The sequence below is a fragment of the Primulina tabacum genome, chromosome 1 (genome assembly GCF_025594145.1).
Source record: "Primulina tabacum isolate GXHZ01 chromosome 1, ASM2559414v2, whole genome shotgun sequence".
Classification (NCBI taxonomy): Eukaryota; Viridiplantae; Streptophyta; class Magnoliopsida; order Lamiales; family Gesneriaceae; genus Primulina; species Primulina tabacum.
Window position 1 is genome coordinate 8,792,409 of NC_134550.1, and position 27,527 is coordinate 8,819,935.

Consider the following 27,527-nt stretch of genomic DNA (forward strand, 5'->3'; position numbering starts at 1 on the left):
TTTCAATCCATCGTCGAGATGTCGACGCAAAAATATCATGGCTCTTGCCTTTTCTTGTGACGTGCATATGCCATTTTCTTTAATGGTCTCGCTTAGACCCAATGACTCAAGATGCATTTCTACATCTAGAGTCCATGGCATATAATTCTTTCCCGTGATGTCGAGCGCAACAAATTCGAGCTTTGTTAAATTTGACATGGTGGTACTAAAAAAAATTACGATGCATTTTATTAGTTAATAATTATTGCAATACAAAGTAACGGATAAACAAGTACAAGTATTTGTAAAAATAAAGAAAACGCACGAGGAGGATATTCTCCGATAAATACAAGACTCGTGAGTATGACAACCAAAATAATTAAAAATATCCTTGAGAAAGCCATCTTCTTTTTTCTTCGAAAAATTTGATGATGAATAATTTTTAGAGAAGAAGAGAAAGTTGGAGTGATGGAATGTGTTTGTGAGATCATATTTATAGGGCAAAAACTAGCCGTTTTTTACCATTTATGACCGTTGAGGTACAAAAAAAAATAAAGGTATGTATTTGTATAATTTTATGGTAATAATATGATATATATAATATTAGACATGTTTAAATAATTATGTATATCATATCATAATATTATAATGAGTGTCATAATTTATTTTGTTTAAAAACCTTATAGGCTTTTATACTTGTCGTATCCCTTACCGGGAGTGTTGGATGTCGTCTTAACATCCTCCCAGGATTTATAACAAGTTTATGAAAAAATTATTTTTATTATTTCTAATAATAACATTATATTGTATATTAAATAAATACACAATAAATAAATAACAGTAAAATAAATATAATTATTTTTGTTACCTTTTTCTTTTGTTTGGAGCTTGGAAAAGTATGTAGGACTTTTAGAGCTTCGTGCTGATAACGTGTCGTGAAAAAGTAAAAATTTATGGTAAAAAAATCTCAAACTCTCAAAATTTACCAAACTACACACTTTATAATATTTTTCTCTCTACTCAATTGTGATTTTCTTCACAAATGAGAGATCTATTTATAGGAAATCTTTACAAATAATCCAAAAATAAAATACATCATTACCTACATCATCACACACTAATTTTCAATATTTACAAATCTTATTTTCAACATTCAAATATTCAACATTCAAATATTCAATACACATATTTTAAATATTATTTTTCAACAATATAATCCATTAGACAAACAACCTTTTATGATGATATCTTATTTGAATTTATAACCTAACAAACTATATATATATATATATATATATGTTGATGCATGAATATGGGAAATAATTACTTTATTTATTGCGCATTCTATGTTTGACCAGTATCTTGGATTAATTTAATTGTTATCATCACATTGTTCAAAACTAGTCAAACATTTCACTTGTTTAGAAGTTTCCCTATTTTAGAATATTTTCTTATAAACGGGTCCAAACCAAAAGTGCCCTGAAATTGATGTATACTTTAACTTTTTATTTCATTAATCCAGCCATTTTTAGTTAATTCTTTAAACAAGAACCAGAAAAGTTTACCTTTTTCTCTTTAATTGTACAAAATGTAGATAATCATTCTTGAGCATATTAAACGTGCTTAACATAGTCATTAATCATGGGTTGACTGCAATTTTTTGGGGGTCAGAAAATTTTGTTTTTTTTTGTTTTTAAAATAAGTATTGTACACTAGTAGTCTTATTTAGATTAAAATTTTCTTTATTTTTGAATGAGGCATTATTGTTTTATGTAAATCATTATATCATCAGTACAATATATTTTCTTGCATAAGTAATCAAGTTCGACAAATTTTTTTTAAAAAAAATGAGCCTTCTCTCAGACTTGGGCCTGAGACGATGAATTCACTCGACTTATATCAGATTCGGAAATACAGTGATAATCACTTCAGTGATACTTGACAAATACTTAATTTTAATTGATTTTCAAAATAAACCCCATTTAAAAACTCGATTATCGAAAATTATGAATTCGATCGAGTCATTTTAACATGTTGGTGAAATGTGACATGCATGAAAATTAAATATTTTACACGATTTTCATCAATAGAACAAAATCGTATGTCTAATAAGTAGAAGTTTCAAACTTCTTATGTATTCACAATCGATGCCTAGTAGTTTCAAGATTATATTTTATTAATTTAATAACAATTTATATTAGTAAATATAGGAGACTTGCTTATTATTTAATTTTGAAAAAATAAATATATTTTTTAATTAAACATTGTGACATCCTTTGGGACATAAGATTCGGAATGGCTTGTCCAAGCTTTACCAGTCTTGCCTTGGCTGGCTAGATTCTTCTTCCCCTCATCTTGGAGTATTGATCGATGCTGCAGAAAATATATCACGTGTCATCTAAATATGTATTATTTATCAACTCAAAACTGTAAAAACATCAGTAGTAATTTATTTACTGTAATAATAATTAATTATATGTTATAAATCCTTATTGATAGCAGACTTTTTCATTGTAATTGACTTCATCGTTAAAAATATGAAGTAGAATGATTGTATTTAATTTTAGTACATTTCTTGTAAGATGCTATCGTGCACGGATTTATATCCGTCAGATGGGTCAACTCGACTCATATTTATAATAAAAAAAACATAACAAAATAATATTTTCTCGTGTATTTGATCGAATAATAGATACGACTCTCAAAATTGACTCGTGATATCTTTAAAAAAAAGTTTTTGTACTTTAATTTTCTATTTAATTTGAATAACATTGATTGGTTGAACAAATATACCCACACTCAAAAAAATTTTATTATACCAATCTTATAAGTATCTTGGTTTTCATATTTCACCTTATTTTTATAAAAATCAATCATATTAATATGTTACTCTCTCTGTTCTTTTATATAACATGTTCCTTTTAGTACATAGTCAAATGTTTTTCAAAAAAAAATTTAATCTTATAATAATATTAAAATTAGGTGAATTAAAGGGATATCTTAAAAACACTTTGTCATGCAATATATCATATTCTCAAATAGCGAAATGGCCATAGACTAGAAGCACTTAGTGTGTGCAAGAGTTGGAAAATCTTGTTTTCGATCTTACTATTCACAATCAGTATTAGGATCAATGGTGAATCCAAGAGAAACGCCGCAGAATCCAGGTAAGGTGGCTATGGCGGTGGCGTTAGGGCTGTAGGTACTTATCAGCTCCATCAAGCACCGGCAGACAGTGCGGATGTTGTCGCCGGAGTCCGCCAGATTGTTTAGGCTGGTCATGGCCACACAGCACGGTGAACCTGGAATCGGGTCTGGGGAACCGTAGGTCACGAAGCTGGAGCAAGCAGAGACCAGCGATGTCACGATGGTGCAGTCGGCAGAGAATGCTATCCGGAACCAGGAGAGCACAACAGCCACCACTACGATCGCACAGGCTGCGGTGCGAACAGAACTGATTCGCACCATTTTGTTATGTCGATCGCTCATCGTTCAATTAGTTTGTTCTTTGAAATAAAATAAATTTAATCGAATGAGGTAGAAATATTATATAGTGCGTGCGAAATTAGGTGGGCAAGGTTTGGTGCAAAATGCGTAGCGTGTGCCAATTGCATTGAAGTTGCATGGGATGATTACTATACATGAGTACGCTACTTTCAAGCTAGAGCTCATGTTCCATTCAAACGATATAGCAATTTAAACATATAAATTAAAAAAATGTTCAAAATTCACAAATTATGAATCAAATCAAATTCAACTCTTTTGGCCTTAATCTCAAGATCTTAACCCGCATTCCCGCCCTTCATTTAGACAAAAGGTACACTTCATTTAGAGAAAAGGGCCATTCCATTTTTTTAAGATGATAGATCGATCGATCACATATATACATGAATAAAAAGTATATAGTATTCTAAATATAAAAACTAATATTTTTCATTGATATGAGTTGAACAAAAATGCATCTAAAAATATTTACGTTCTCAGAAGATGTTTTGTATAAAGAAAATGTTGCTCTAGAGAAAAACATTCAGTGGACATAACATTATAATCAACCCAATTGTTAGATGTAAATAATATATAGAGTATGTATCTTGTGACGCTCTCACAATTCTATTTTCGTAAAACAGATCAATCCGACCCAACTCGTATTTACAATAAAAAGTAATATTTTTAACATAAAAAATAATATTTTATCATTGATAGAGTCGAATTACATATTGATTTCATAAAATTTCTCAAGACCGTTTCACACAAAATTTTGTGTAACATGTAAATGTCATTTAGACATAATAGATTCGATCAAATCCTCATAAATGAAATAAAAGTATTTTTATTCAATATCGAGATTCACCATCTAATATTTATTCTTTAAATAAATTATATATTTCTGTATGTATATAACTTGGTCCAGATCAAGTACCATTTATTAACAATAAAATCCATAAACCTAAAATTAAGTTGGAGCTTAAAATTCACAGTATCCAAAACCCTGATGCCCATGGTTATAACTTTTCATGTTTCACTCAAATTTTATAACAGTTAGAATTAAACAATAGTTTAATTCAATTTATTTACATCATTCAATCATCCAAGCCGAACGATTTCGTTCGGTCCATCTAAAGCTCAAATCAATTGGTTGCTGCCAGCTCAAATTTTTCCTAATGTTTATTTGACTTTTAAATAAAGGGAAATTGCACTTTGGACTAATACTGGTCAATAACTCTAGCTAGATAGCAAAAGAAGGTTCTATATGTAAAAAAAACTTTTAGAGATTGGAATTTTCAGCACAATAAGGAGGGGATCGATGAAAAATTAATCTGGTTATCATCATCTATGCTAATCCCCACCGTAGGCCCAAACAAGACATCAATTGCATACCTTTCTCGAGTTGCTCCTCTTCAACCAAGATGGCGGCTCATCCAACGGCTCGGATTTAATGTCCCTCCCCGGCTGCTGGAGCCGCAAATCCGTGCCACTTTCGCCTTCGCGCCCGCGTTTTAGGCAGACTGGCACTCCGAATAATCTCGCGCTTAGTTCCTCCGCTGCGGATTTCATGTCATTCACGGATTCTTCGCCGTTTGATGGCTCAGCTGCGGCGGCGATGTCAGTTTCCTCGCAGAATCTAGTTGTTGGGAGTAGGTCCAATGGCTTCACCGGATGTTCTTCCCAGCTTAATCTACGACGATAGTCTCGCCGACCGTTGCTGCTGTTATTGTTCGAAAACTTGGACATTAAATTGTAGATACCGTGGCACATGTTCTTCATCTGGCATAACTCTTTGTTGAGCTGAACGTTTTGCTTTCTCAATCTCTCGTTTTCGCCGATCAGCTCCGCCTTGTTGCAGTTGAACTCTCGGACGAGTACGGGCGAGTCAGAAGAGGAAAGCACATGTTCTTCGCCGGAGTCCGACGGAGACACCTCCAGAGGAGTTACAGCTGGTGTCGGTTGCACGAAAATCGCAGGTGATGAAGGGGTAGCCGCCGTAGCCGGTGACGGAGTCGCGATTTTCCGTCGATGTATATCGCTCAAGAGGTTCATCTCACCTCTCCGGAAGCAATCGTTGGAGAACTCCCACCGATCAGGTACTACCTTCCTAAATCCCTGTATTTCCACGAAAAACAACTCAACAAATCACCCCAAAAACACACAAAATTCCACACCATTGAAGCTTACGTACGTAAGTGTTGAGTTGACGAACGAAACTGGAGAAATTGTTGTGCTTGAAGTACTTGGGAAGCAAATCTCTGCAGAACTCGGTCTGATTCCACACGACGAAACTAGATCCGTCCTCGCTCCACGAAATGACGTCATCGATGGTGTGATCATCCACCAGATGATACGTCTTAGTCAAGAAAGGCGTAGGAATCAATCTCACCGTCGATTCACATCCTCCCCGCCGCGCCATGCAGCTCCGCTCTCACCTTCACAATTCAACCACGAAATATATTTTTTTAAAAGAAAAATCATTAAAAAAAACACTAATTTCAGTTAGAAAAAATCAATTAACTTACCAGAAACTATGAAATTCAGAGGCAGATCTGGCTGAGAGAGAGATCGCAGCGGAGCACGGCTGTAACTCCTAGAAAGTTCTGCTTCTACGGCGGTGAGATGTGGAGGAGTGCATTAGTTGGGGAAAGAGCGAGAAGTTTCGAGGTACGGGGATTATTAATATAAAATTCATAAGCGGGGGTGAGACTGTAGAAAGTTAGAAACTTTAAATAAATAAATAATTTTTATGTCTTAATTTTTTAATATAAATTTGGACACGACATATATGAACATAATATTAAATTTAAATCTATGTATGATTCAACTTGTTATATTATTGTATAATAATTATATTCAAAATATTCAGTTTTTAAAAAGGATATCCAGTTGTTTCCAAGATGATTCAAATCTGATTTTGCAAGTCAAAGTTGCAGAGTAGTAATAATAATAATAATAATAAAATTAGTCCAGGTAAATTATACACGTTGAATCTGGTGGTAGATAAGTGTCATGTGTGGCTGAAAAGTGAGGGAAGATATTATTCCCATCCGAACATGGATTATGGTCCCCCGATCAATTTGCATGAATTTATCTATATGTGTTTGAGTCCAAGAACCAAGGAGAATGACTTGCGGCCTTAATGGAAGTTGTCCTTTCACTACCAAAGTGTTCACACTTTCATATCTAATTAATTTTGCCAAAAACAAAAAAAAAAAAAATTTAAATTTGCTATATCCCATATACATGGTCTGTTGAATGTAATATTTATTAAATATAAATATTGTTGTTCTAATATTATTTAATAACTTCTTACAAAATTATTTTATTATTTTTTTTACAAGGAACCCGCGTTCTTATTCGTCGGATGCGCACCTTTAAGCTTAACATAATATCTTGTAAACTACGCAAGTGGAGTAATCCACGCTAAGCGAGTTCGGTGGAACATACTCGATCTAGAACATATTGGCAAAACGAGTCGAACTCGTGACAAATTTGGATTCATCTTCACAAATCCATATGGCAACACAAACAATTGTAGATTTCATTTATTAAACAGTAGGCAAAACTGAAAGTTTCACGTTATAGGAAAAAAAAGCACAATTCCAAGCACACATATGGTGAATAGCTATGTTGCCAAATTTAAGGCAGATGTGAATGCATAAATACACAGTTACAAAACTAAATGCACGAGTTCCAGAATCACATGCATTATGGCAGCAAACCCTGGTGAGGACAGACACTTGAAAGAGTTGTATCGTGGTGTCCGTAAACATATCTTTAGATCCATTAGCAGAGGGCGAGGGTTCCTCAATGTCGATGTCTTTTGACTCCATTGATTATTGATGGTGTCGAATCAACATTTCCAGCCTTGTATCTATTGTAAGTGTGTTCCTCGTCGGACACTTCTTCGAGAAAGGATCCCTTAAGTGGAAGTTCTTTAACCTTGCGGAACTCATCGTAGTGAGCTTTCCTATGCTCCCTGAAGCTCTCGCGTCTCTCAGAATCAGATCCTAATAGGTTGCAATAGAACAAGAATAATTAATAGATGCATGGGCAAACCTAGGGCCAACTTTGTGGTGCTGAGCTGGAATGAAACCTATTTTAAAAAATTATAAAAAACTTAAATTATTTTTTTCTTGATAGCGTCCAGCTTCCAAATGGTCTGCCCATAGACATGAAAAATTAAATTGAAAACAGACAAGAAAAGAACCTTCTTCATCTTGTTCCATCGCATCAATTTCATCTTCAGAAGATGTCCAGCCTGAGCGAAGCGAGTTAGTTTTGCTCGAGGAAGCTACGTCATTTAATGCTGAACGAATGGCTTCTGCATGCATGGCCTCTTCAAAACGATCCTCGGAACTCCCTCGAATAGGCGATATATGGCAGTTCTGCTTTTGTGAATAAAACAGTGAGGAAATGTCTTAGCATATTTACATCATTTCGATAATTAATAACTCCTTAAAATCAGATTTTTACATAAAGGTTCTCAAATATTGAAACTAGACATGTGAACAGTGTTTGCATGGCACATAGCTAGGAAGACCAAACGGGAGTAAAAGCCAAATATAAACAAATAAAATAACTACTTAATGGGTCAGTGAGGACGAACAGAAGTTACATGTCTTACATGCTAATTCAGTGTTTTATTTATAAAAAATAAAAAGCTTTCCAACTAGTAAGAAAGTACCGTAGTAACTTGGATCGAGTTTCAGCTAATTGGCAGGACGAATGAAGCCCATCAACGGATGGAATATGTGAGAATGTCTCAAGCTAAACAAGAAAACAGTGTGTATTCATTTAATATGCAATCATAAAAAATCCACAAGCCATTCACAAATGGAATGCCTAATATCTAATGCGGAAGCAAATAGCCCCCAAAATGTGCTGCGCTAATGCAATAAATTACATCAATTACCTATATCTCTAAACAGCCATAAAACACGGTTTCCACCAATGGATATAGATATTATGTGAGTTTTGTGGATGTTTATAGTAGATACATTTGGCTTTTTTCAAATCTGATTCTGAATTTTTCCAAGTGTTCAAAGACTTTAAGGCCCAAATTGAGGTTCGATTCAATAAGAAATTAAAAACTCTACAAATCAAATTGGGGAGACGAGTTATCTTCATTTCTTAAGCTTCATGGGATTTCTCATCGATTGTCTTGTCCTCATACTTCACAGCAAAATGAGGTGGTTGAGCGAAAGCATAGACACATAGTTGATATAGGGTTCTCTTCTTGCCCAAGCATCCATGCCTCTTGATTTTTGGGACAACGGTATTTCTCATTACATAATGCTAACACCCGTCCTTCAAAATGATATGCTTCTTTACTATTTGTTCAAAAGACAACCAGATTATTTATTGCTTCGAGTGTTTGAGTGTACATGTTGTCCTTTTCTTCGTCCTTATTACACACATAAATTAAGTTTTTGTTCTACTCCATGTACATTCATTGGTTACAATGAAAACACAGAGTATAAATGCTTAAGTCCTGATGGTCTGGTTTACATTTCACAACGTGTTACATTTGATAAGTCTTTCTTTCCTTTTGCTCATAAATCTGTTGATAGTGATCATCTTTGTATCTTCCTTCACTCACTTCTTTATCCCCTATTATCTCATCCCCATGTTGCTAGTTCTCAAGAGTTGAAAATTCCTGTATAACTTATGTTAGTCAAAATCTATTCTTGAGCTTGGGCTTTACAAATGTTGAACCTAATTTTATTTTTGATGCAAACTCTATCCAGAGACGGATGCATGTGAGGGCTATATAAGCTGTATCCCAGCCCATTTTTTTTTAATACTTATTAAAATATCAGCCCACCCACCAATGTCCTAGTCCAGCCCAGCCCATTTCCATGGGTGAGACCAAATTTAGGGTTTTCCAGCATAACGTAAAGAACAGAAGAACAGATAGCCCACAATAGCTTCTCCTAAATTTCTTCGAAACATTAACTTTTTCACGCAATCTTCACGAAACTTGGGATTTGTTTTTGTTGGCACACCGTAGCGAGATTTCTTCATCTTTCATCATTTTTCATTTCTAATTCCATGGGTTTTTCATGCAATAGGTTGCGATAATTTCTTTGCTGATTTTTAAGGTAGAAGAGGGATGAATAGTTCAAGGCATGTGTCGTCTCGAGACTCGAATAGTAACTATTATTCTTCTTGCTTCAGCTTTTTTCACCACTGTGTTCTTGCGTGTTGGTGTGTGTAATTAATTGATGGCACAACACATAAATATATAATCGCTTGTTCTTCCTAAGATTCGGTCCATCAGGAATTGACAAACACAAGATTAGACACATACGAGCAATTAAGAATTGTTCAGTCTTCATTGAGAATTGTTCTTCCTAAGATTCGGCACATAAACATATAATTGCTTATTCTTTCTAATATTTATTGTTATTTATCATTCATTTCTTTATAACATTCGTTATTCATTAAGTAAACTACTAAAGTTGCCCAATAAATTCTTCTCGCGCAAAGTTTGAAAGATCAAGCGGCAATTCTCAGTCTTAGAGATAAAAGATAATTTTGAATTATGATGTAGAACTTGAAATTATTATGGTTATTTTATTATTTATGATGATAAATAAAAGTTGAGTTTTCTCCTAGAATTTTCAATTAAAATTTAGATTATTGCGTGGATATTTCATGAATTTTCAATTCTCTTTTATCATTTGATAACAGATTTCTTGTTATTCGAATTTTTTAAATCATTAATTAATAGGTCAATTATGTAAAGGTTGTTATTTTGAATTGTGTATTTATTCTGTGTCTAAGTGTAGTATGTAAAATTTGTTGTTTTGTGGAATAAATTTTTTGAGGTAAATAAAGAAGTAGGAATCTTTTTTACAAACACGAAAACTTATGTGAAATGACGCACATATCAATTTGATGAGTCATTAATTGGTTATTGCTTGAATATTTGTTTATGAACAATTGATTCTTGAGTCTTGATTGTTTGTTGTTGAGTCATTGATTGAATATTACTTGTTCATTTGTTTGAAAATTATTTTATTACTTGTTTAGGATTATAACTTGAACTATTTTAAAATGGAACATATATCAATCTGCTGCAAAGAAAGGAAAAATATTGATATGCTCTTTCTTTAAGAAGAGAGATCGTCTATCTAATGAAGATACTTCAATTCCTACAGTCCTTACAATGCAACATCAATCCAGTGAAAGTCTTCCGTTTTCCAATATCCAAATTCCTTCATGTTCCTCTCCTAGAGACGATCATCAGTCATCATCTACTTGTATTGAACGAGATCCGGGAAAAAAAAAATAGATATGTGAATATCATATTAATGTACGAGATGAGATAAGACGTTCATATCTAAATATGAGGCCTTATTTGAAGTATCCAGGTACAAAATTTGGAAGCCAGAATCGTCGTTTTCAGAAAAAATGGTTTCAAAAATTTTATTGGTTGGAGTATTCGCCTTCAACAAATAAAGCATATTGTTTCTATTGTTTTCTTTTCCTGAATGATGTTAATTCATCTAATATCTCGGCGTTAGTCAATGAAGGATTTGACAATTGGAAAAGGGTAAACCAAGGAAAAAATATACTTTTCTTGCTCATATCAGTTCTGTAGCTTCTTCGCCTCATACTATGTGTGAGAGAAGGTCTGAAAATTTGATGAGGTCATCGCAACATATTGATAAAGTGATGAATGCACAATCTAATTAAGAGGAAAAAGAGAAAAATCATATGTGTTTGAGCACCTCAATTGTAGTTGTTCGTTGGCTAGCTCTTCAAGGTTGTGCATTTAGAGGTAACGATGAATCTCTATCTTCATCTAATCGTGGAAGTTTTCTTGAATTGGTGAAGGCTTTTGCAAAAATGAATACATAAATTGATGAAGTTGAGCTTGAGAATGCTTCAAAAAATGCCCAATATATCGCTCCAGAAATTCAGAAATAGATTTTACATATCATGACCAATAGAGTACGACAGATAGTTCGTGAAGAAGTTGGAGATAAATACTTCTGTATTCTTGTTGATGAAGCCCGTTATATATCTAAACGAGAGCAAATGACCATTATCTTGAGGTTTGTGAACAAATCATAGGATTTTGACAGAAAGATTTTTTGCCATAAAAAATGTTAGTGACACTACCTCAATGAATTTGAAAAATGAGATATCAAATGTTCTTGTTCATCATGATCTCCATGTTAAGAAAATCAGATGCCAAGGATATGATGGTGCTAGCAATATGCGTGGAGCGTGTAATTGACTTCAAGCATTATTTCTCAAAGATGTTAGTGTTATTTGATAATTCTTTTCTTATTTGGACAATATTAATATTGTCACTTCTTCTACTAAACGCATTGCTGAATTACATACTGCACAAAGAAATGAAATTGAGTAAATGTTGTCAATTGGAGAACATGATTCTGGAAGTGGTGCAAACCTGATTGGTAATTTGCGATTGTATGAATTATAAAGTGAATATTTGAATGAGTTATTAGATGGTCTAAAGTCATTTCTCATATCATGATCATAGGATATTGTGATTCTGAAATAAGATTACTTAGACTTATGTATCTTAGCCAAGAGAAATTCACATTCTATACTGAAAAAGTTGTATCTTTTGGTTATATATGTTGTCTTTTTATTTTTCAATTATTTGTAATTTTAGTTTTTCTCATCGTAGATGCTGATATGATATTAGTGTACGTCGCATTTGTGTGATGTGTCATATTATATAGTATCACGTTAGAGAAAAAAATTAAAATTGACAAAATGGAAACGGATTAAAACTAAAATTTAAGAAAACGAAGAACAAAATCTCGAATAAACTGTACAATACCAAGAATGCTATTTTCCTTCATATGTTTGATATCAGATTTTGTTTCATTATTTGCGGATGACATATTAATCCGAATAGAAAAAACTGAAGACAGAAATAGTCCATTTAAATTTAGAAAACCATCATCTGAATGAATTTGAAAACTCCTCCGAATCAAAACAATTCATAATTCCATGAATCACAAATTTCTTGGATAAGAAAAAATCTGGTCTACTAATCTCCACCCCATTAATCTCCAGAAACTCCAAATACGTGTTGATCTTGAGATCGTAACCCGGAACCAGCGTTTTTAGAGATGAATTCCCCGCAGCTAACAACTCCATATGAGTAAACCTCCGTGGAAGAATGTGAAGTTTCACAATTCTGTCCAGAAATGGTGGTGGCGACGAAATAAAGCCCGAATTCGGGGAAGCAAAGATAGTGACAGAGCTCAAATTATTATAATCTTCAAGAATCCCGTCAAGAATTGAGTTTAATCCAATTGCGAAAGAAACAAATCCGTGGGAGCCGAGTATTCTGACAATTATATTCCATTCAATGTTATCCGTAGGATTGGAAGCAACAAGATTGGTCTGATCAGTGGAGACATTGCATACAGCTGATGAAATCGGGTCGAAAGGCCCGAGAACGCCGTGCACAGCAAACGGGCCTTCGATAAACAAATCAGGGTGAGAAACCAGGACGTTGTTGATCATGATCGAGCCCGTCTTCGCATCGTTATTGGTGATAACCAGGTTCTTATCTTGAAGAAGGGTTTGGAAGCAAAACCCGGGAGGTTTCTTGAACAGCTCCACCTTGGGGAGAGTGCAGGGAGTGGTGTGGTAGCGGAGGAGCTGCCGCATTGCCCACGGCGGGATGGAGAGATTGGAGATGGCAGAATCTTGGACGGCGAAGAGAGTGGATTCGGGCTTGGAGATGAATAGCTCGGGGGATATTTGTAGAAGAGTGGCGATCGTGTTGAACCCGCCGTGGGCACGCAGGGCCCTTGAGGCGTTGAAGGCCAACATGTGGCCGACGGGGATTGGTTATCGGGCCCGGAATGGTAGGGTGTTGATATGGATATGAATACGAGGGTTAAAGACATGGCCAAGTAGAATGGAGCGTGCCACCAGTGCGAACAAGGGGAATCCGCCATTGTCGGTGGCTGGAGAATTAGCTATTTCGAAATACAAATCACTGTTGCTGGAAATGAGGGAGAAGAACAATAATGGAGGAGTGCCAAGTTTCAAAAGTTTGTTTTTGAAAGTACATCTTTTTATTAGTTCAATTTTTATTATTGTTTTCCTCATTTATTTAAGTTTATATATGTTTTTAAATATATTAATTAAATTATTAAAATAAATAAATTTTACAGGAAAATTTCTTATTCCAAACTTATTTATAATGATATAAAATTTTGTTAGAAATACAACGGAAAAAAAATCAATTCAGAAGGTTGGCAACAATGATACAAATTATTTTCTTTATATTTCTATATCTGACTTGTTTTACATTTCTATACTTAACTCGTTAATTATTAGAGTTTTCATGTCAGAATCCACCAATTAGCGACTGTTATTTGGTCATTAATTCATCTATAGTATGAAATAATTACGCATAAACGACCCAAATCGCAAGAAGCCTGGTTGTAAATAATTAGTGACAGAGAAAATAGGCGGCTTTCTAATTTGACAAAAATTTGTTTGCAACGATCTCACTGATCGTATTTTGTTAGACTGATATCTTATTTGGTTCATCCATAAAAAATATTATTTTTTATGTTTAGAGTATTATTTTTTATTGTGAATATCGGTAGGATTGATCCGTCTCACAGATAAAGATTCGTGAGACCGTCTCATAAGATACATACTGGTCTAATTTTGAGATTGATTTGAACATGTAGAATGGAAAATAAATTCCAATTAATCTAACTTTTCTTTTAAAAAAAATTTAAAAATACACAGTAAAAAAGAACATAACACCGATGACTTAAATGAAAATATTTAATTATAGACAAAAATTTGTGTGAGACGGTTTCACATGTCGTATTTTGTGAGACGAGTCTCTTATTTAGGTCATCTATGAAAAAATATTACTTTATATGATAAGAGTATTACTTTTTTTGTGAATATTGGTAGAGTTGACCCGTCTCACAAATAAAGATTCGTGATACTGTCTCATAAGAGACCTACTCTTGATTATATTTTTTAGAAAATTCCATATGCATTGTGTGTGCGTTTGGCCGCTAGTTCACACAAGTTTCCAAGTCCTAACAAATCAATGTTTCGTTTTGATAAATATTTATAAAAAGTTTTATATATGGGTCTTTTGCTAAAAAAGAAAATTAAATGTTTAAAAAGTTGTTTCGAAAATAAATATGTGATTGAACAACTATTCTATATAAACGTTTTTGAGTTAAAAAAATGTTGGAAAAACTAAAAAAATTTATATAGTTAAAAATAATCAAGAAGATGTTTGGAGAACTATTTGATAAAAATATTTTAATTCTTGTGAACCCGTATTTTTATTCTAAAAATATCAAAAAAAATCTCTTAAATATTTTTTAAAAATAGAGAATATTTTTTGAAAATATATTTAAAAAATGTTTTACAAAATTTTATACAAATATGTACACGAAAAACATTTTTAAATATTTGTTCAAACATAGTCCAAATAAGTTCTGTTAATTTACTTATGATAATTATCTTATCTGTCATCTTTAAATTCACAAAAACTCACATGAGATCGATAGATCTTCGACTCAATCCGATCCATGAAAACAATACTTTTTTATCACTAAAGTATTACTTTTCACTATATATATGGATATGGTCGATTTGTCTTACGAACATAGATCAGTGATATTGTCTCATACTATTTCAAACTTAAGTAGGTCTTTTGTAACGATCTCATATATTTTTTTTATGAAACCGGTTGACTCTATCTATATTTTGAGTGAAAAATAATATTTTTGATATAAAAATAACATTTTTCATGGGTCTGATTTGATAAAATCACAAAATTTACTCGTGAAACGGTATCATAAGAATTTTTTGTGTTTAAAGTTTTGTTAAAAAAAATGGTTAATTTTATTTGTATATCAATTAGATTTTTTTATTATTAAAATCTATTTTTATTTTTTCTCTAAAAAATCGGATACAAATTGAAATAATCAATTTTAATTTTTAATTCATTTCGGTTTCCCAATAATTCGGTTAATTCTATTAACCAACTTAATCAAACCTAATTTTTGAATTAAATCAATCATGTCAGCCATTTGGCTTTCGGTTCATACTGAGATGTATTCATCTCTAATTTTGGTAATATTATTATGATTTTTGTTGTTAATTTAAAAATTTTATCATTATATTACCATAAATTTTTTTTATCAATATGATACGTTTTATTATTTAAATAATATAAAAACAATTATATATTTAACAAATTTAAAAAATAATTATAAGAAAAAATTGAGGTTCCTTGTGATTTTTTTTTTTTACTATTGTTTCGGGAAAAAAAAACCCTTCTCATCTTTCAACCTCCATCAGCAGTGGAAAAGAAGAAAAAGTTCTGCCGGATAAAGAAATGGGCGGCGGCGTAGAGCATCACCACGTGGAAGGAGCCCACGGGCACGACGGCGGAGACTTCAGATCGAAAGTGTGGAGCCTGACGGGTGGGCCCAACTGCCGCCCCAAACACTGGAAGCGCAACACCGCCTTTGCAATGTGTGGCATCGTTCTGATATGTATTCCGATCGCAATGAAATCTGCGGAACTTGAGGTAAGAGCATAACTAGCGTTGGGTTAACTTATTTTTAAATTTTGATTCTGATTTTGTTGTATTGTATCTAAATGGATTGGGAATTTCGCGGTGTTCGCCATTATTAAACTCAATTTTTAATCATTCTTAAAATTTAGTATCTAGATTTCAGCTTTATTTTACCTCATTTGATCGTTCTGATTTTCGAAGTTTAGGGTTACTGAGAAATGGGATTTTAATAATTATTGCTACGATTGAATACATTTTCGAGTATTTGAGGGGTTGGATTGTGTTCTTCCTTGTCGTCGATAAAGTTTTCAGCTTTTTTTATTTTCTTGGTTTAAATTTATTTTGTTGGTGTTGTAATTTTATCCTCGTATATTTGCAATTTTTAATGTAGTACGAAATTTAGCACAAAATAGAGCATATGATTGATCTATTCCCCCTTACATGACCCTTCCAGCACCATCCAATTACAAATCGTCGAAGTTAAGAATCTTGAAGTCCTCACGACAAAAGTCATTGAAAAACATTGCCATACTTGCCGAGCAGAGTCACCGATCTAGAATTGGTGATTAAAATGGGATAATTTGAAATCTTCCTCCAAAATGATATTTTTAAAATTCATGATCTTTTTCCAACCTAAAGTATATACATACAGATGATCATATTTGAATTTTAAAATATCTTCAGAGAGTCAATTTCCAAATTTTCAATACTTGGTGTTGTGTTGGGAACATTACAGGAGAAAATATGGAAGAAGCACTTATGGGGATACACAAAGGAAATGTGATGATAACACGTTGATTTTAGACAAGTAACTGTGGGATGAGATTTTTTATTTTTATTTTTATAAAAAGTTTCATGTGACATGCTAGTTTTTATATATATATACATATATGGAGTTTGAATCCTCCCATGGCGCATATATATATATGGAGTTTGAATCCTCCCATGGCGCTTATATATCTAATACAGTATAACGAGTAATTTGGGAAGACTGTTATTCTATCAATGGTGTGGCTCATAATTACGTTATAGGCTGGATTAAGTTATATGTACTATATATGATAGTGATAAGCTCTGTAAAGTTGACTGTCTTTGGAATATCTCTCATGGGGTGAGCCATGTTGTGATCAAGCATTATTATGTGATATATGTCAGCAGTAAGCTTAGAAAGTTATCCCAATTAATGGACTGTAGTATTTCGTTTTGAACTCATTCTTGGACTTGCATAGTTGCATACTAACAGAAAACTCTTCAATTATATTTTTTTGTTTTTATGAAAATCGTGTGACAAATTTTAAGGTTTTCTCTATGACTGCAAGACAATAAGGAAGCTTCATCTTCCGTGCTTTCCTGACCCAAACCTTCGCTTTCAAGTCTTTAAGATCCTATCTCTGCGTTGTAGGGAACGCCTGATGTAATTTTGTATTTGATGGGATTCAGGGAAATTTGTGGAAGTCTACTAATTGTAAATGGGGGATGTGTCTGGGAACTTGTAGATGTAGCATGTGTTTTGACAAGTGCGGATGCAACTTTTACCTTGTTTTCAGTCTCTCCGGTTAAAATTGTATTTCATCTGAATTTGGAAATTTGTCATCTAGGGTTCACCGAGATGCCTTTAATCAATGTGAGAGGATTGACACCTGTGTCTTCTCTGCGTCTTACACCTAGACTCACAACCTTAGAGAATATATATATATATATATATATACCCATTGCTAGAGCCAAACTCGCCCATCCTTGGAACACCAGGATGCGAGGTTATAGTGATGAAAGGGGAGAGAGGGTTGTGAGATATGGTTTCTCCATAACTCTTACATGTTATTGCAAAACCCCACCAATTGTGCATTTTCATTTATGATATGATTATAATGAAGAATAGAAATTGATGTATGTGAATTTGAACATATCTCTTAGGTTGCATTCGGATTGATAGATTTGGAATCCATTGATTTCTGTTAACCGGAGAAACAAATGATGATATCTTAGATCTATATCTTACTTATTTACACAAAGTAGAATGAATTTCAAATCATTCGATTTTTATGTGAACTTGAAATACATCATAATTAACATAAAACACTCTATGAATAGGCAAAAATGGATTTGCAATTTATGATCTTGTTACTCCAAATTTACAAAAATATATTTGAATATATTTGAAATCAATGAATTTGAAATCCATAAATCCAAATGCAACCTTAGTTAGTCTTAACTTGATTGTGTAGTTATCAAGACTTTGTTTTCCTTTGCAGCAACGTCCACATCTTCCAGTTCGGCCTATCCCCTCCCAGATTTGGTGCAAGAATTTTGGGAACAAGGACTACTAGGTTGTAATAAAGTTTTGAGATGCAGCTGCAAGTTCTGTAACAGATTCTGGAAGGTGTGTTCTAAGATTCCTTTTATCTCAAAACAATCCATAAACGTCTGTGTTTAATGAAGCAACAAATGACTAGATTTGTGATTCGGTGTTTCAAATTCGGTACACTGAGAAGAAGAAATAATGGCTCTCTTGGTGCTATAGTTCAGGAGATGCTGCTACCGTTTCTAAGCTTAAGATCAAAGAAATTTGAAACCTTGGATTTTGAAAACGTGTCTTTATCTTTGTGAGCTGCAGCTATTGTTGATGCTTGAGTTCAAATATTCGCAAGTGAAACCATATGATCTTAGTGGATACATGTCCGATGCAGCACAAGGGCGAAAAAATTGAACACCATGCAAGCCACGTAGGGGTGAGCATGATGACCTGACTAAAATGAGCAAAACCGAATTTGGACGAATCGAATCGGCCAGACTTTTTTCCGGTGAACGAACCGAGTTGAATAAAACTATCAACCTAAATTTTTTGGACAAATCGAATAAATCAATCTTTTTTTTAATAATCAAAACCAAATAATATAATTACATAATTATAATTGATTCAATGAGATATACATGATTAAAAATATCACACATCAATACATACTAGACTACTATTGACACTTTGCCTAATTACAATTATGATTCTATAACTTGCTAATATATGAGCTTTGTTTCATTTATTTTAAAAAAGAAAAAATTTGTGTAAGACGGTGTCACGAATCGTATTTTGTGAGATAGATCTCTTATTTGGGTCATCTATAAAAAAATATTACTTTTTATACTAAGAATATTACTTTTTATTGTGAATATTGGTAGGGTTGACTCGTCTCACTGATAAAGATTCGTAAAACCGTCTCACAAGAGACCTGTTCTTTTAAAAAAATATTATTTTTCATCCAATTTTTTTTCTTTATATATTTGGAGAGTTTACGTGAGTTTGATCTCGATATCTTATGTTAATATTTCTTAGAAATTTCTAGTCCTCCCATTCAATTATAGCAACTTAAGTAACAATAGTCGAAAAAAAAACATTTGTGACTCTAGGTTGTGTTTGGATTTGAGGAAATATTTGAAAGTATATTCACATCACAATAATTCAAAAAATAATCAATTGAGATTGAAATTCATTGTAAATTAGATTTATTATTAAGACAAACGAATTGAATCCATTCGTAACAAATCCTTTTCAGCTTAAAAAATAAAAGAAAAAAACAAACTCGTCGTTGGATTCGAACTTTTAAATTGGACGTTGGGTAGGTTATCAGAGTTTCGTCGTTGGCTCGGTTCCGGTTCGGTTCATTCTAAGCTGCCACGCTCAGTCCACAAGCTTCAATTCCTCCCTCTCGGCCACCTTTCTTCAGAAAAACAAAAGTACAAAAATTTTATTGACAGGAATCTTCTCTAAGATCGATTGAAGAAGAAACGAAGATTTCGGAGAGAGAGGAAAATGGTAACATCAGATTTAGTGAATACGTATCCTCTGTCCAGCTACACTTTCGGTACCAAAGAGCCGAAAATGGAGAAAGATACTTCAGTCGCTGATCGTCTTGCTCGTATGAAAGTCAAGTTCGTATCTGGTTTCTTCTTTTTTTATTTTTACTGTGTATGTAAAACCCTTTATCAAATTTATTGAATGTCTAGGGTTATGAGATTGACTGTTATAGGTTAGTTTTGTTCGAATTTTACAGCATTTTTTTGTTTTTTTTGGGTTGCAGTTACATGAAAGAAGGCATGAGGACTAGCGTCGAGGGGATTCTGATGGTTCGTGTTTTTTGCCCTCGGTTTGGATCTTTTTAGGATGTTCAATTATTCTGATGTTTTTGCGTACACTTTTCGAGATTGTAAATTCAGTCTTGAAGCGGTCCTAGTTTACAAACATGTGAGGTACTTGGTTATTTAGTTAAATATATTTCTCAAACTCTGCGTTTGGTCCAAAGGTCAGATTGGGAGAAGTGGATAGTAAAGTTTTGATTAATCGAAACTGAATTCACTCAAAAGTAAAAAGTTTCTTTCTTTAGATGTTTTCTTAACAAATGTTGATAAAAATGGTTCTAGAATTTCTTCCTTAAACATTCCTTTGAAAACATGATTGTTGGTGTTTTTTCACCTTAAAAAATTCTACGTTCACACATTGCACTGTAATGCTTTTATTTTGTAACATTATCTTAACGTTCCATCTCTCTGAGAATCACACTCAAGTAATGCTCACTTTTGTTTTCTTACATTTGGTTGGGCATCACTTCTTGACCCGATTATACTGACTCCAAAATTAAATCAAGTTGTTGCTATTATTCATGCATTTTTATTAAGTTTCCAATCAGCTTATTGTTATTATTTATGGTTGACATAGTTCTTTGAATTTTCTATAACAATCTCCATTTCATATTGTGAAGTAGAGGACTATATGCTTGGGACTAATTTGCTTTTCCAGAATATATTAATAGAGGCGCAGATAGCCTAGCATTTTGTTTCTTGATTTTTATTTTTAATTTGGGGGTGGGGAAGACTCGAACCGGAGTCTCTCTCACATATGTGAGAATATGGTGCTACTAAGCCGAATTGGCTTGGGCATTTTTTGTTTCTTTTGTTGATTTCATTTGTTTCTACGGCTTGATTAAGTTCCCAACATCTATTGTTTGTGCAATGGACATTACCTTCGTAAAATTGAATCCAAATTGCCATTTGCGAGGCTAATTTCTTCGTTTTTCCTCCATCCTTTTTCACTGTTTTTTCCCTTCTAACCGCCTCTATGTGGTTGAACGGGGGTGGATTAATTTTCACTCTAATAATTGCCTAGGGGAACCAGAATGAATGTCATCTGAATGAGCAAAAATGTAAATTGCCTACCAATATAATGAATACTGTAGAATGTAGATGTTTGAACCCAACTCTACCTAAGGATGCCACATCATTTCTGCACAGAAGATTATCATGAGCTTCCATGATATTATTGGGTTCTCCACAATCACACCAAACGTGAATCGTAGAAAGATAATTCATCTATCCTTCTTGTATCATATATACGGAACAGGACTAACAGAAGAATGATAATGAATACCTGGTATTAAGAAATGCGGTCATCTCATAAAATGGTGCTAATATTTCTTTTTCTTTTATCATTCCAAGGAAATATCGCCAGAACATATCCCTCATTGTAGTTCATGTACCATCCGTAACATTTCTGGATCACAACTGAAATTGGCATATTGATGTCATTTTCATAACGTGATAAGGCATGGTCCTAAAAGTGCTCTGCATTGGTTATTTCATTGTGGTCTTTCTGTCTGCAGCAAATTTATTCGTGAATTTCTCGCATGAAAGTTATTTTAACAGAAGGATTAAATGCATACCACATACTAGGATGTAAAGCATTCACGAGCTAACAGTTTAATCATCTTGTTTTTCTAATTGGAGTGAAATATGCCTGAACTTTCAGGTACAGGAGCATAATCATCCCCATATCCTTCTTCTGCAAATTGGAAATACTTTCTGCAAGCTGCCAGGTGGAAGATTGAAACCAGGAGAGAATGGTATGATAATTACTTCATTTTTATGGTCATTGTATTCTGTGAACTCAGAGAGATATTTCCTTCCAAGTTCCAAATTCAATCTTTGTGTTATTCATTTTTCTTATACTTGTGTTTTTTCTGTTCCTTTTAAACCAATTCACAGAGATTGAAGGGTTGAAAAGGAAACTCTCGAGCAAACTTGCTGCTAATTCACCTTCTTTACAGCCTGATTGGCAGGTACTGTTTAAGGAACCATTGGTATATAACCGAAAATATCAAGAAACCAATGTGAAAATGGAAAGTGGAGAACTATCTATTCTAACAAGGATCAGTATCAGAAGCATGGAACTTATTTTTTATATCATTTCCAAAACTTATCTAGTTGTTACTTCATATGTGCATCTGAAGGAAAAAATGTGAGTTCCATGTTCATTCCTCTGATATATCATTTCAGTCAGAAGACTCATATGTGTGCGTATACGTTGTTTCTTGTTGCTTCTTGTTCATCAGCTTGATGTTGGATAGACAAACAGTTAAATTTTTGCTTCGGAGATGCTTATTGTGTGATGCAAAATTTCATACAGATTGGCGAGTGCGTAGCAGTCTGGTGGAGACCAAATTTCGAAACCATTATGTACCCTTACTCGCCCCCACACATAACAAAGCCTAAGGTACCACGCTGTGTCTTGTAGCACGTTATATCTTCATGTGCTTTCAATAACACTCACCGCTGTCATTTGGTAACACAGGAGTGCAAGAAGCTTTTCCTGGTTCACCTGTCTGAAAGAGAGTATTTTGCTGTGCCTAAGAACTTGAAACTTCTTGCTGTTCCATTGTTTGAGCTATATGACAATGTTCAGGTACGAGTAGAACAACTTCATACACACTTTTTGTCAGCATTTACTGGAGATTCATCTTAATATAGTAGCCATGATATATATTCATATATCTACAACCACAATAATTTTTACAAAGCCTTCTGTTGATCTATGTCAGAGATATGGACCTGTTATATCTACCATCCCACAGCAGCTATCCAGGTTCCAGTTCAACATGATCCATGCATAGATCATTTTGATGAACTTGATTAATTCGTAGATCATTTTGTGATGCATCCTCCAAGGTCTCGCAAAACTTGAACTTGTTTTCTCATTTGGCGTTTTTAAACTCTCGAGAGGCTAACCAATTGGGTTTCTCAAGGCTTAGGTTAGGCATTGGTTTAGCAAACTTATTTGACCACATATTTTTACGTTATTTCAAGGTCGTGTTTGGATTGATGAATTTCAAATATATGGATTTCAATGTATTTTGTTGTTTAGAGAAACAAGACCATAAACTTCAAATACATATAGTATTTCATATTAATTAGGATGAATTTTAAGTTTATCTAATAATGATATCATTTAAAATTCATTTTAATTTGTATCACTAATTTGTAAATAAAAAAAGTGTGAATTTAAGATTTGATTTTTTATTTTATTGTAAATAATAAAATTATATTCGAAATAAATGAATTTCAAATATATCTTTCAAAGTGTGCTCAAAGTGTTTTTTTTCGTTCATGGAATTGAAAATATTGCAATTTTAACCCATTTTTAATTTTCACCCAATATATATATGATTGCTTCTTATTTTCTTTATTTTTTAGTCTCTTTTCATAAGAATGTATTTTGGTTATTATATATAGCCAGATCGAGTAGAGCAAAAAAGAATCAAAATACATTCTTATCAAACGGGACTTTAAAAAAAAAAAGAAGAAGAAGCAATCAGGGTATTCAGGTAAGATAGTGAAGAAATTTGTAGGGATGTAAACGAACCAAACCGTTTGTGAGCTATTCGAAGCTCGATTCGATAAAAGCTCGTTTGAGCTCGTTTAATGAGACTCGTTAAGGTAAACAAACCAAACTCAAGCTTTACAGTATTCGGCTCGTTAGCTCGTGAACATGTTCGTTGGTAAGTTTATAAGTAATCTTTTAGATGAAAAAATAATAGTTTTGATATTTGAATTATTGATTTTGCATATTATTTATGAAATATATAGAAAAATCTATTAAATTTATTTATTATAATAAATTTACAAATTTTAATAAGAATAATATATTTTTCTATATATATAATTTAATTTTTAATTAATTTAATGAAAATTTAAATGTATAATTCATATTTATTAAGCTTGTTTAGACTCGATAAAGGCTTGAATAAGTTCGTGAGCCATGCATATATTCGTTAAATAAAGCTCGAGCTCGGCTCGATTATAAACGAACCAAGCTCGAACATTCAAGAGTTCGGCTCGGCTCGACTCGATTACATCCCTAGAAATTTGCAAGGAAAAAACTTAAATAAAAGCCAAAAAGTCACATTCTGATTTTTAAAAATTGTTTTTTAAAGACTTTCTTTATATATTTTATTCAATCATCTTTTTCATATATATATATATATATATATATATATATATATATATATATTAAGAAAGTCTTTAAGTTTTTTTTTTAAAAAAAAAAAATTCGGAATGTAACTTTTTGGCTTTTATTTAAGCTTTTCCTTGCAAATTTCTTCGTTATTTTACCTAAATATCGTGATTGCTTCTTATTTTCTTTATTTTTTTAAAGTCCAGTTTGATAAGAATGTTTTCTGGTTCTTTTTTGCTCTACCCCAATAATATTAATAGAATTTAGAACCAGTGATATTATACACACACATATATATAAATACTCGTATAATATTAGTGTTATTGAGCATTTGTCGGAAAGGATAGGGCCAAGATTTTTGAGGGTCAGGATACAAAATTTTAAATTATTCTACTATTTCCACGTATATTTGTGTAAAATATTGGATAAAACATAATTTTAGTATGATAAATTTATTTTAAATTTCAACCATCAAAGTAAATGAAAAATCTATACATTAGAAAGATATAAAATAAAATTATGAATGATAGATTATTATAAATAATTTAAAAAATAAATATTAATTTTTATTTAAAATCAGAGTGGAGGTCCAAAAGTTAAAATTTATTTATATATTTTCTTAAAAAAATAAATATGCTGCAAAATCATGAAAAATTTGAAAGTCGAGGGGTCACTTGATAAGTCGATCCTTCTCCCAAGTATGTTCGACACATGGTTGCTTGCAAGTAAAATATATACATATCTGAATCAAAATATTTTGAATCATTATAATATTATTTAATTAAAGCATGATTATATGGATTGTTAGTGTGTGTGTGTGTGTGTCTATATATATATATATATATTACATTTAATTAAACAAATTCCTGGAAACCAGATTCAGTGTTTCTTGAAAATATTTGGCTTCTGGTTTATAATATCTATAAATTCAAATTGTTGACATTCCATGTTTGTACCGACAATTCATTGCTTCGTTTTTTAAACATGGAAAATCAAGTAAAAGGAAGATATTTTAATATGATAATAATTTTTTTAAAAAAATATGTATTATAAAAATGGGTTTGGACTATACTTGGCACGAATACATTCAATTGCATTGGCTGGATAATATTTAAAATAACTTCGATTCATTTACCTTTGCATTCTTAAACTACGAAACTTTTGAATTGAATGAGTAGTGATCGACACCTTAATATATTTTCGGATTAGATAAATGCATAGTATTTTAAAAGAAATTGTAAAAAATTGAGTATATATATATATAGAAAATTGCAATCTTCTTGGTGTATGTTTGTCTCTTTGCAATTTTAATTCTCTATGTCGTCAGAATTCAACGATTTAATTCATTTTTCAGTGGGTTGCGCATCAAACATTTGAGCACCACGTTTTGACACCATATTTGCACCATGTCAGCGCCATGTATTAACATTAGTCGGAAATAGGACCAAAGCTGAAAAAAAAAGAGAGACCAAACTGAAATTGAAACTTGATAATATAAATTACTAAAATAAAAATTAGAGAAATACAGAGAAATAAAATTGTAAATTTCCCTATACCTTAATTACTATGAGCAATAAGGATTAAAGTTTTATTTGTTTACTTTATAAGAACTACACTTGGTTCCAAAGTTCGAATCCCACGAATCTTCTCCGCCTGAGCTTGTCTGTAATCTTTTGCAATTTTACCTAATATTGTGTATTTTACAAGCTACTGCACACATCAAATGTCAATCACTGCATACCCCAAAAATAGTGACGACGGGTTTCTCGTCATAAAAAAAATTAAAAATCAGGACAAACCAATAAATTTTTAAAAAAATATATAAAAAATACCATTACATCGAATAAAGTAGCGTATCAAATTTTCGAATAGGATTAGACATTGGTAAATTGTTTAAAAATTAACACTTACACACCTGTTTTTTCAAAATTCAGTTTTTCACTAGCATTGAAACGTTAAAACTTTTTCGCTAATCCTTTATGATTTGTTTGAATAAAGTAATTATTAGATTTGGTTAAGGTTTAATATATATATCATTAAAAAAATGACAAGGTTAGCTACCAGAGTAACTAACCTTGTTCTATTAGTGTAATGTCGACCTTCCATTTCATCTTAATTCGTTGTTTATTGTTTTAAAAAAAATGGTATATAACGTAACGAACTATTAATTCTTGAGATTAATTAATTTGTTCAGGTCCGCTTATGTGTATAACATATAAATTCTATTTTTTTAAATAAAATTATTATGTGTTGTACCATAAATGCATATAGAAAGAAAATTGATTTTAAGTCAATGTGCAATTTTTTAAAAAAATACTTCATTTTTTTATTTTTTCTAAAAAACAAAGGTTATTATTATTAAAAAGAATGATGTAGTAAAAAAATTAACACAATTGTCACCTTGACTTCATATTATATACAAAATAATAATCCCGCATGCTTATTGGTAATTTAAATAATATTTCTTTAATTAAATCTCAAATCAAATGCAAACAAAATTTAATATAGTTAATTTACATATTTTTTGCGTCATTGACTTTCCGAATTTTAATAATTGAAGAAATCCTTTAATATTTTCTTCAGTACACAAAAATTCCACTTGGCTTTTAAGTACATGCCAAATCATTATTTATTAATCATAAGTCAGAAATATTTGGTGCTAAAAATTATTTTTTACTTGATTTTACAGATAATATATATATATATATAAACAATAATATATGCCCTTCGGCAGGAAGCACAACCAAGTCTAAGGAATTAAATAAGGATGACGAAAAGCCTCAAGAAGTATTAATTAGATCAGCACCATAGAAAATATTATTTACTATCATCCACTCTTCATTTCCATTTGCACAAGTTTTATATTAAATTAGATTACTTAAAAGTTAATTGGAATACAAAATTAACCTATTTTAAAAATTAAATCAATTCGGTTTATTTGGTTTTATATTTTTCTAAACCCTAGAGTTGTCGATGACTTGTAGGTTGTAGCTCATCTGACATCAAGATCTCAAATTTGGGATAATGTCTTGAGTTCGAGACATATTTGTAACAATCTCCTCTCTTGGTCGGTTGGCATCAGTGGCGGAGTCAAATACATGATCACCCGGGCTTATTTTTAATTATATATATATATATATATATATATATATTAATTTTGGGTAAAATTGATATTCTCTTGGATATCTCAAATTTAAAAATTAAAGGATT

At 32.2% G+C, this 27,527-nt stretch overlaps 5 protein-coding genes and 1 long non-coding RNA gene across 6 annotated transcripts; 2 read left to right on the forward strand and 4 right to left on the reverse strand.

The window, feature by feature from the left end:
- Nucleotides 1-3,087: 3,087 nt before the first annotated feature.
- Nucleotides 3,088-3,468, reverse strand: LOC142504334 (putative non-specific lipid-transfer protein 14). The gene has a single exon (XM_075617215.1). The coding sequence runs from the start codon at nucleotides 3,466-3,468 to the stop codon at nucleotides 3,088-3,090; it is 381 nt and encodes a 126-aa protein (XP_075473330.1).
- Nucleotides 3,469-4,676: 1,208 nt separating this feature from the next.
- On the reverse strand, nucleotides 4,677-6,184 carry LOC142539841 (heat stress transcription factor B-2a-like). The gene is made up of 3 exons (XM_075645582.1): nucleotides 5,991-6,184; nucleotides 5,657-5,900; nucleotides 4,677-5,580 (listed from the first exon to the last, which is right to left on the reverse strand). The coding sequence occupies exons 2-3, from the start codon at nucleotides 5,882-5,884 to the stop codon at nucleotides 4,846-4,848; spliced, it is 963 nt and encodes a 320-aa protein (XP_075501697.1). The 5' UTR covers nucleotides 5,885-5,900; nucleotides 5,991-6,184; the 3' UTR covers nucleotides 4,677-4,845.
- An 801-nt stretch (nucleotides 6,185-6,985) lies between these two features.
- Nucleotides 6,986-8,757, reverse strand: LOC142504341 (protein phosphatase inhibitor 2-like). Its single transcript, XM_075617221.1, has 3 exons — nucleotides 8,650-8,757; nucleotides 7,679-7,856; nucleotides 6,986-7,478 (listed from the first exon to the last, which is right to left on the reverse strand). Exons 1-3 carry the CDS (start codon nucleotides 8,755-8,757, stop codon nucleotides 7,276-7,278), a joined length of 489 nt encoding a protein of 162 aa, XP_075473336.1. The 3' UTR covers nucleotides 6,986-7,275.
- A 3,660-nt stretch (nucleotides 8,758-12,417) lies between these two features.
- LOC142504349 (fasciclin-like arabinogalactan protein 21) lies at nucleotides 12,418-13,462 on the reverse strand. The gene is given in 2 exon segments (XM_075617230.1): nucleotides 12,418-13,308; nucleotides 13,311-13,462. Coding segments are annotated over 2 exon segments (1,011 nt in total). The 5' UTR covers nucleotides 13,431-13,462.
- Nucleotides 13,463-15,747: 2,285 nt separating this feature from the next.
- On the forward strand, nucleotides 15,748-18,666 carry LOC142539860 (uncharacterized). Its single transcript, XR_012818982.1, has 2 exons — nucleotides 15,748-16,054; nucleotides 18,295-18,666. It is a non-coding gene; the product is annotated as an uncharacterized LOC142539860 (long non-coding RNA).
- A 969-nt stretch (nucleotides 18,667-19,635) lies between these two features.
- On the forward strand, nucleotides 19,636-23,175 carry LOC142539850 (pre-mRNA cleavage factor Im 25 kDa subunit 2-like). The gene is made up of 7 exons (XM_075645593.1): nucleotides 19,636-19,966; nucleotides 20,116-20,161; nucleotides 21,837-21,930; nucleotides 22,073-22,146; nucleotides 22,494-22,580; nucleotides 22,659-22,769; nucleotides 22,906-23,175. Exons 1-7 carry the CDS (start codon nucleotides 19,848-19,850, stop codon nucleotides 22,975-22,977), a joined length of 603 nt encoding a protein of 200 aa, XP_075501708.1. The 5' UTR covers nucleotides 19,636-19,847; the 3' UTR covers nucleotides 22,978-23,175.
- Nucleotides 23,176-27,527: the final 4,352 nt, after the last annotated feature.

Coding starts and splice junctions, on each gene's coding strand:
- LOC142504334 (XM_075617215.1), bottom strand. CDS start 3,468: ATGAGCGATCGACATAACAAAATGGTGCGAATCAGTTCTGTTCGCACC.
- LOC142539841 (XM_075645582.1), bottom strand. CDS start 5,884: ATGGCGCGGCGGGGAGGATGTGAATCGACGGTGAGATTGATTCCTACG. Junction 5,581..5,656: donor TTCGTCAACTCAACACTTAC/GTACGTAAGCTT, acceptor GTGGAAATACAG/GGATTTAGGAAGGTAGTACC.
- LOC142504341 (XM_075617221.1), bottom strand. CDS start 8,757: ATGAGAAATACCGTTGTCCCAAAAATCAAGAGGCATGGATGCTTGGGC. Junction 7,857..8,649: donor CTCAACCACCTCATTTTGCT/GTGAAGTATGAG, acceptor TCACAAAAGCAG/AACTGCCATATATCGCCTAT. Junction 7,479..7,678: donor GATGGAACAAGATGAAGAAG/GTTCTTTTCTTG, acceptor GCAACCTATTAG/GATCTGATTCTGAGAGACGC.
- LOC142539850 (XM_075645593.1), top strand. CDS start 19,848: ATGGTAACATCAGATTTAGTGAATACGTATCCTCTGTCCAGCTACACT. Junction 20,162..21,836: donor GCGTCGAGGGGATTCTGATG/GTTCGTGTTTTT, acceptor CTGAACTTTCAG/GTACAGGAGCATAATCATCC. Junction 22,147..22,493: donor CTTTACAGCCTGATTGGCAG/GTACTGTTTAAG, acceptor AATTTCATACAG/ATTGGCGAGTGCGTAGCAGT.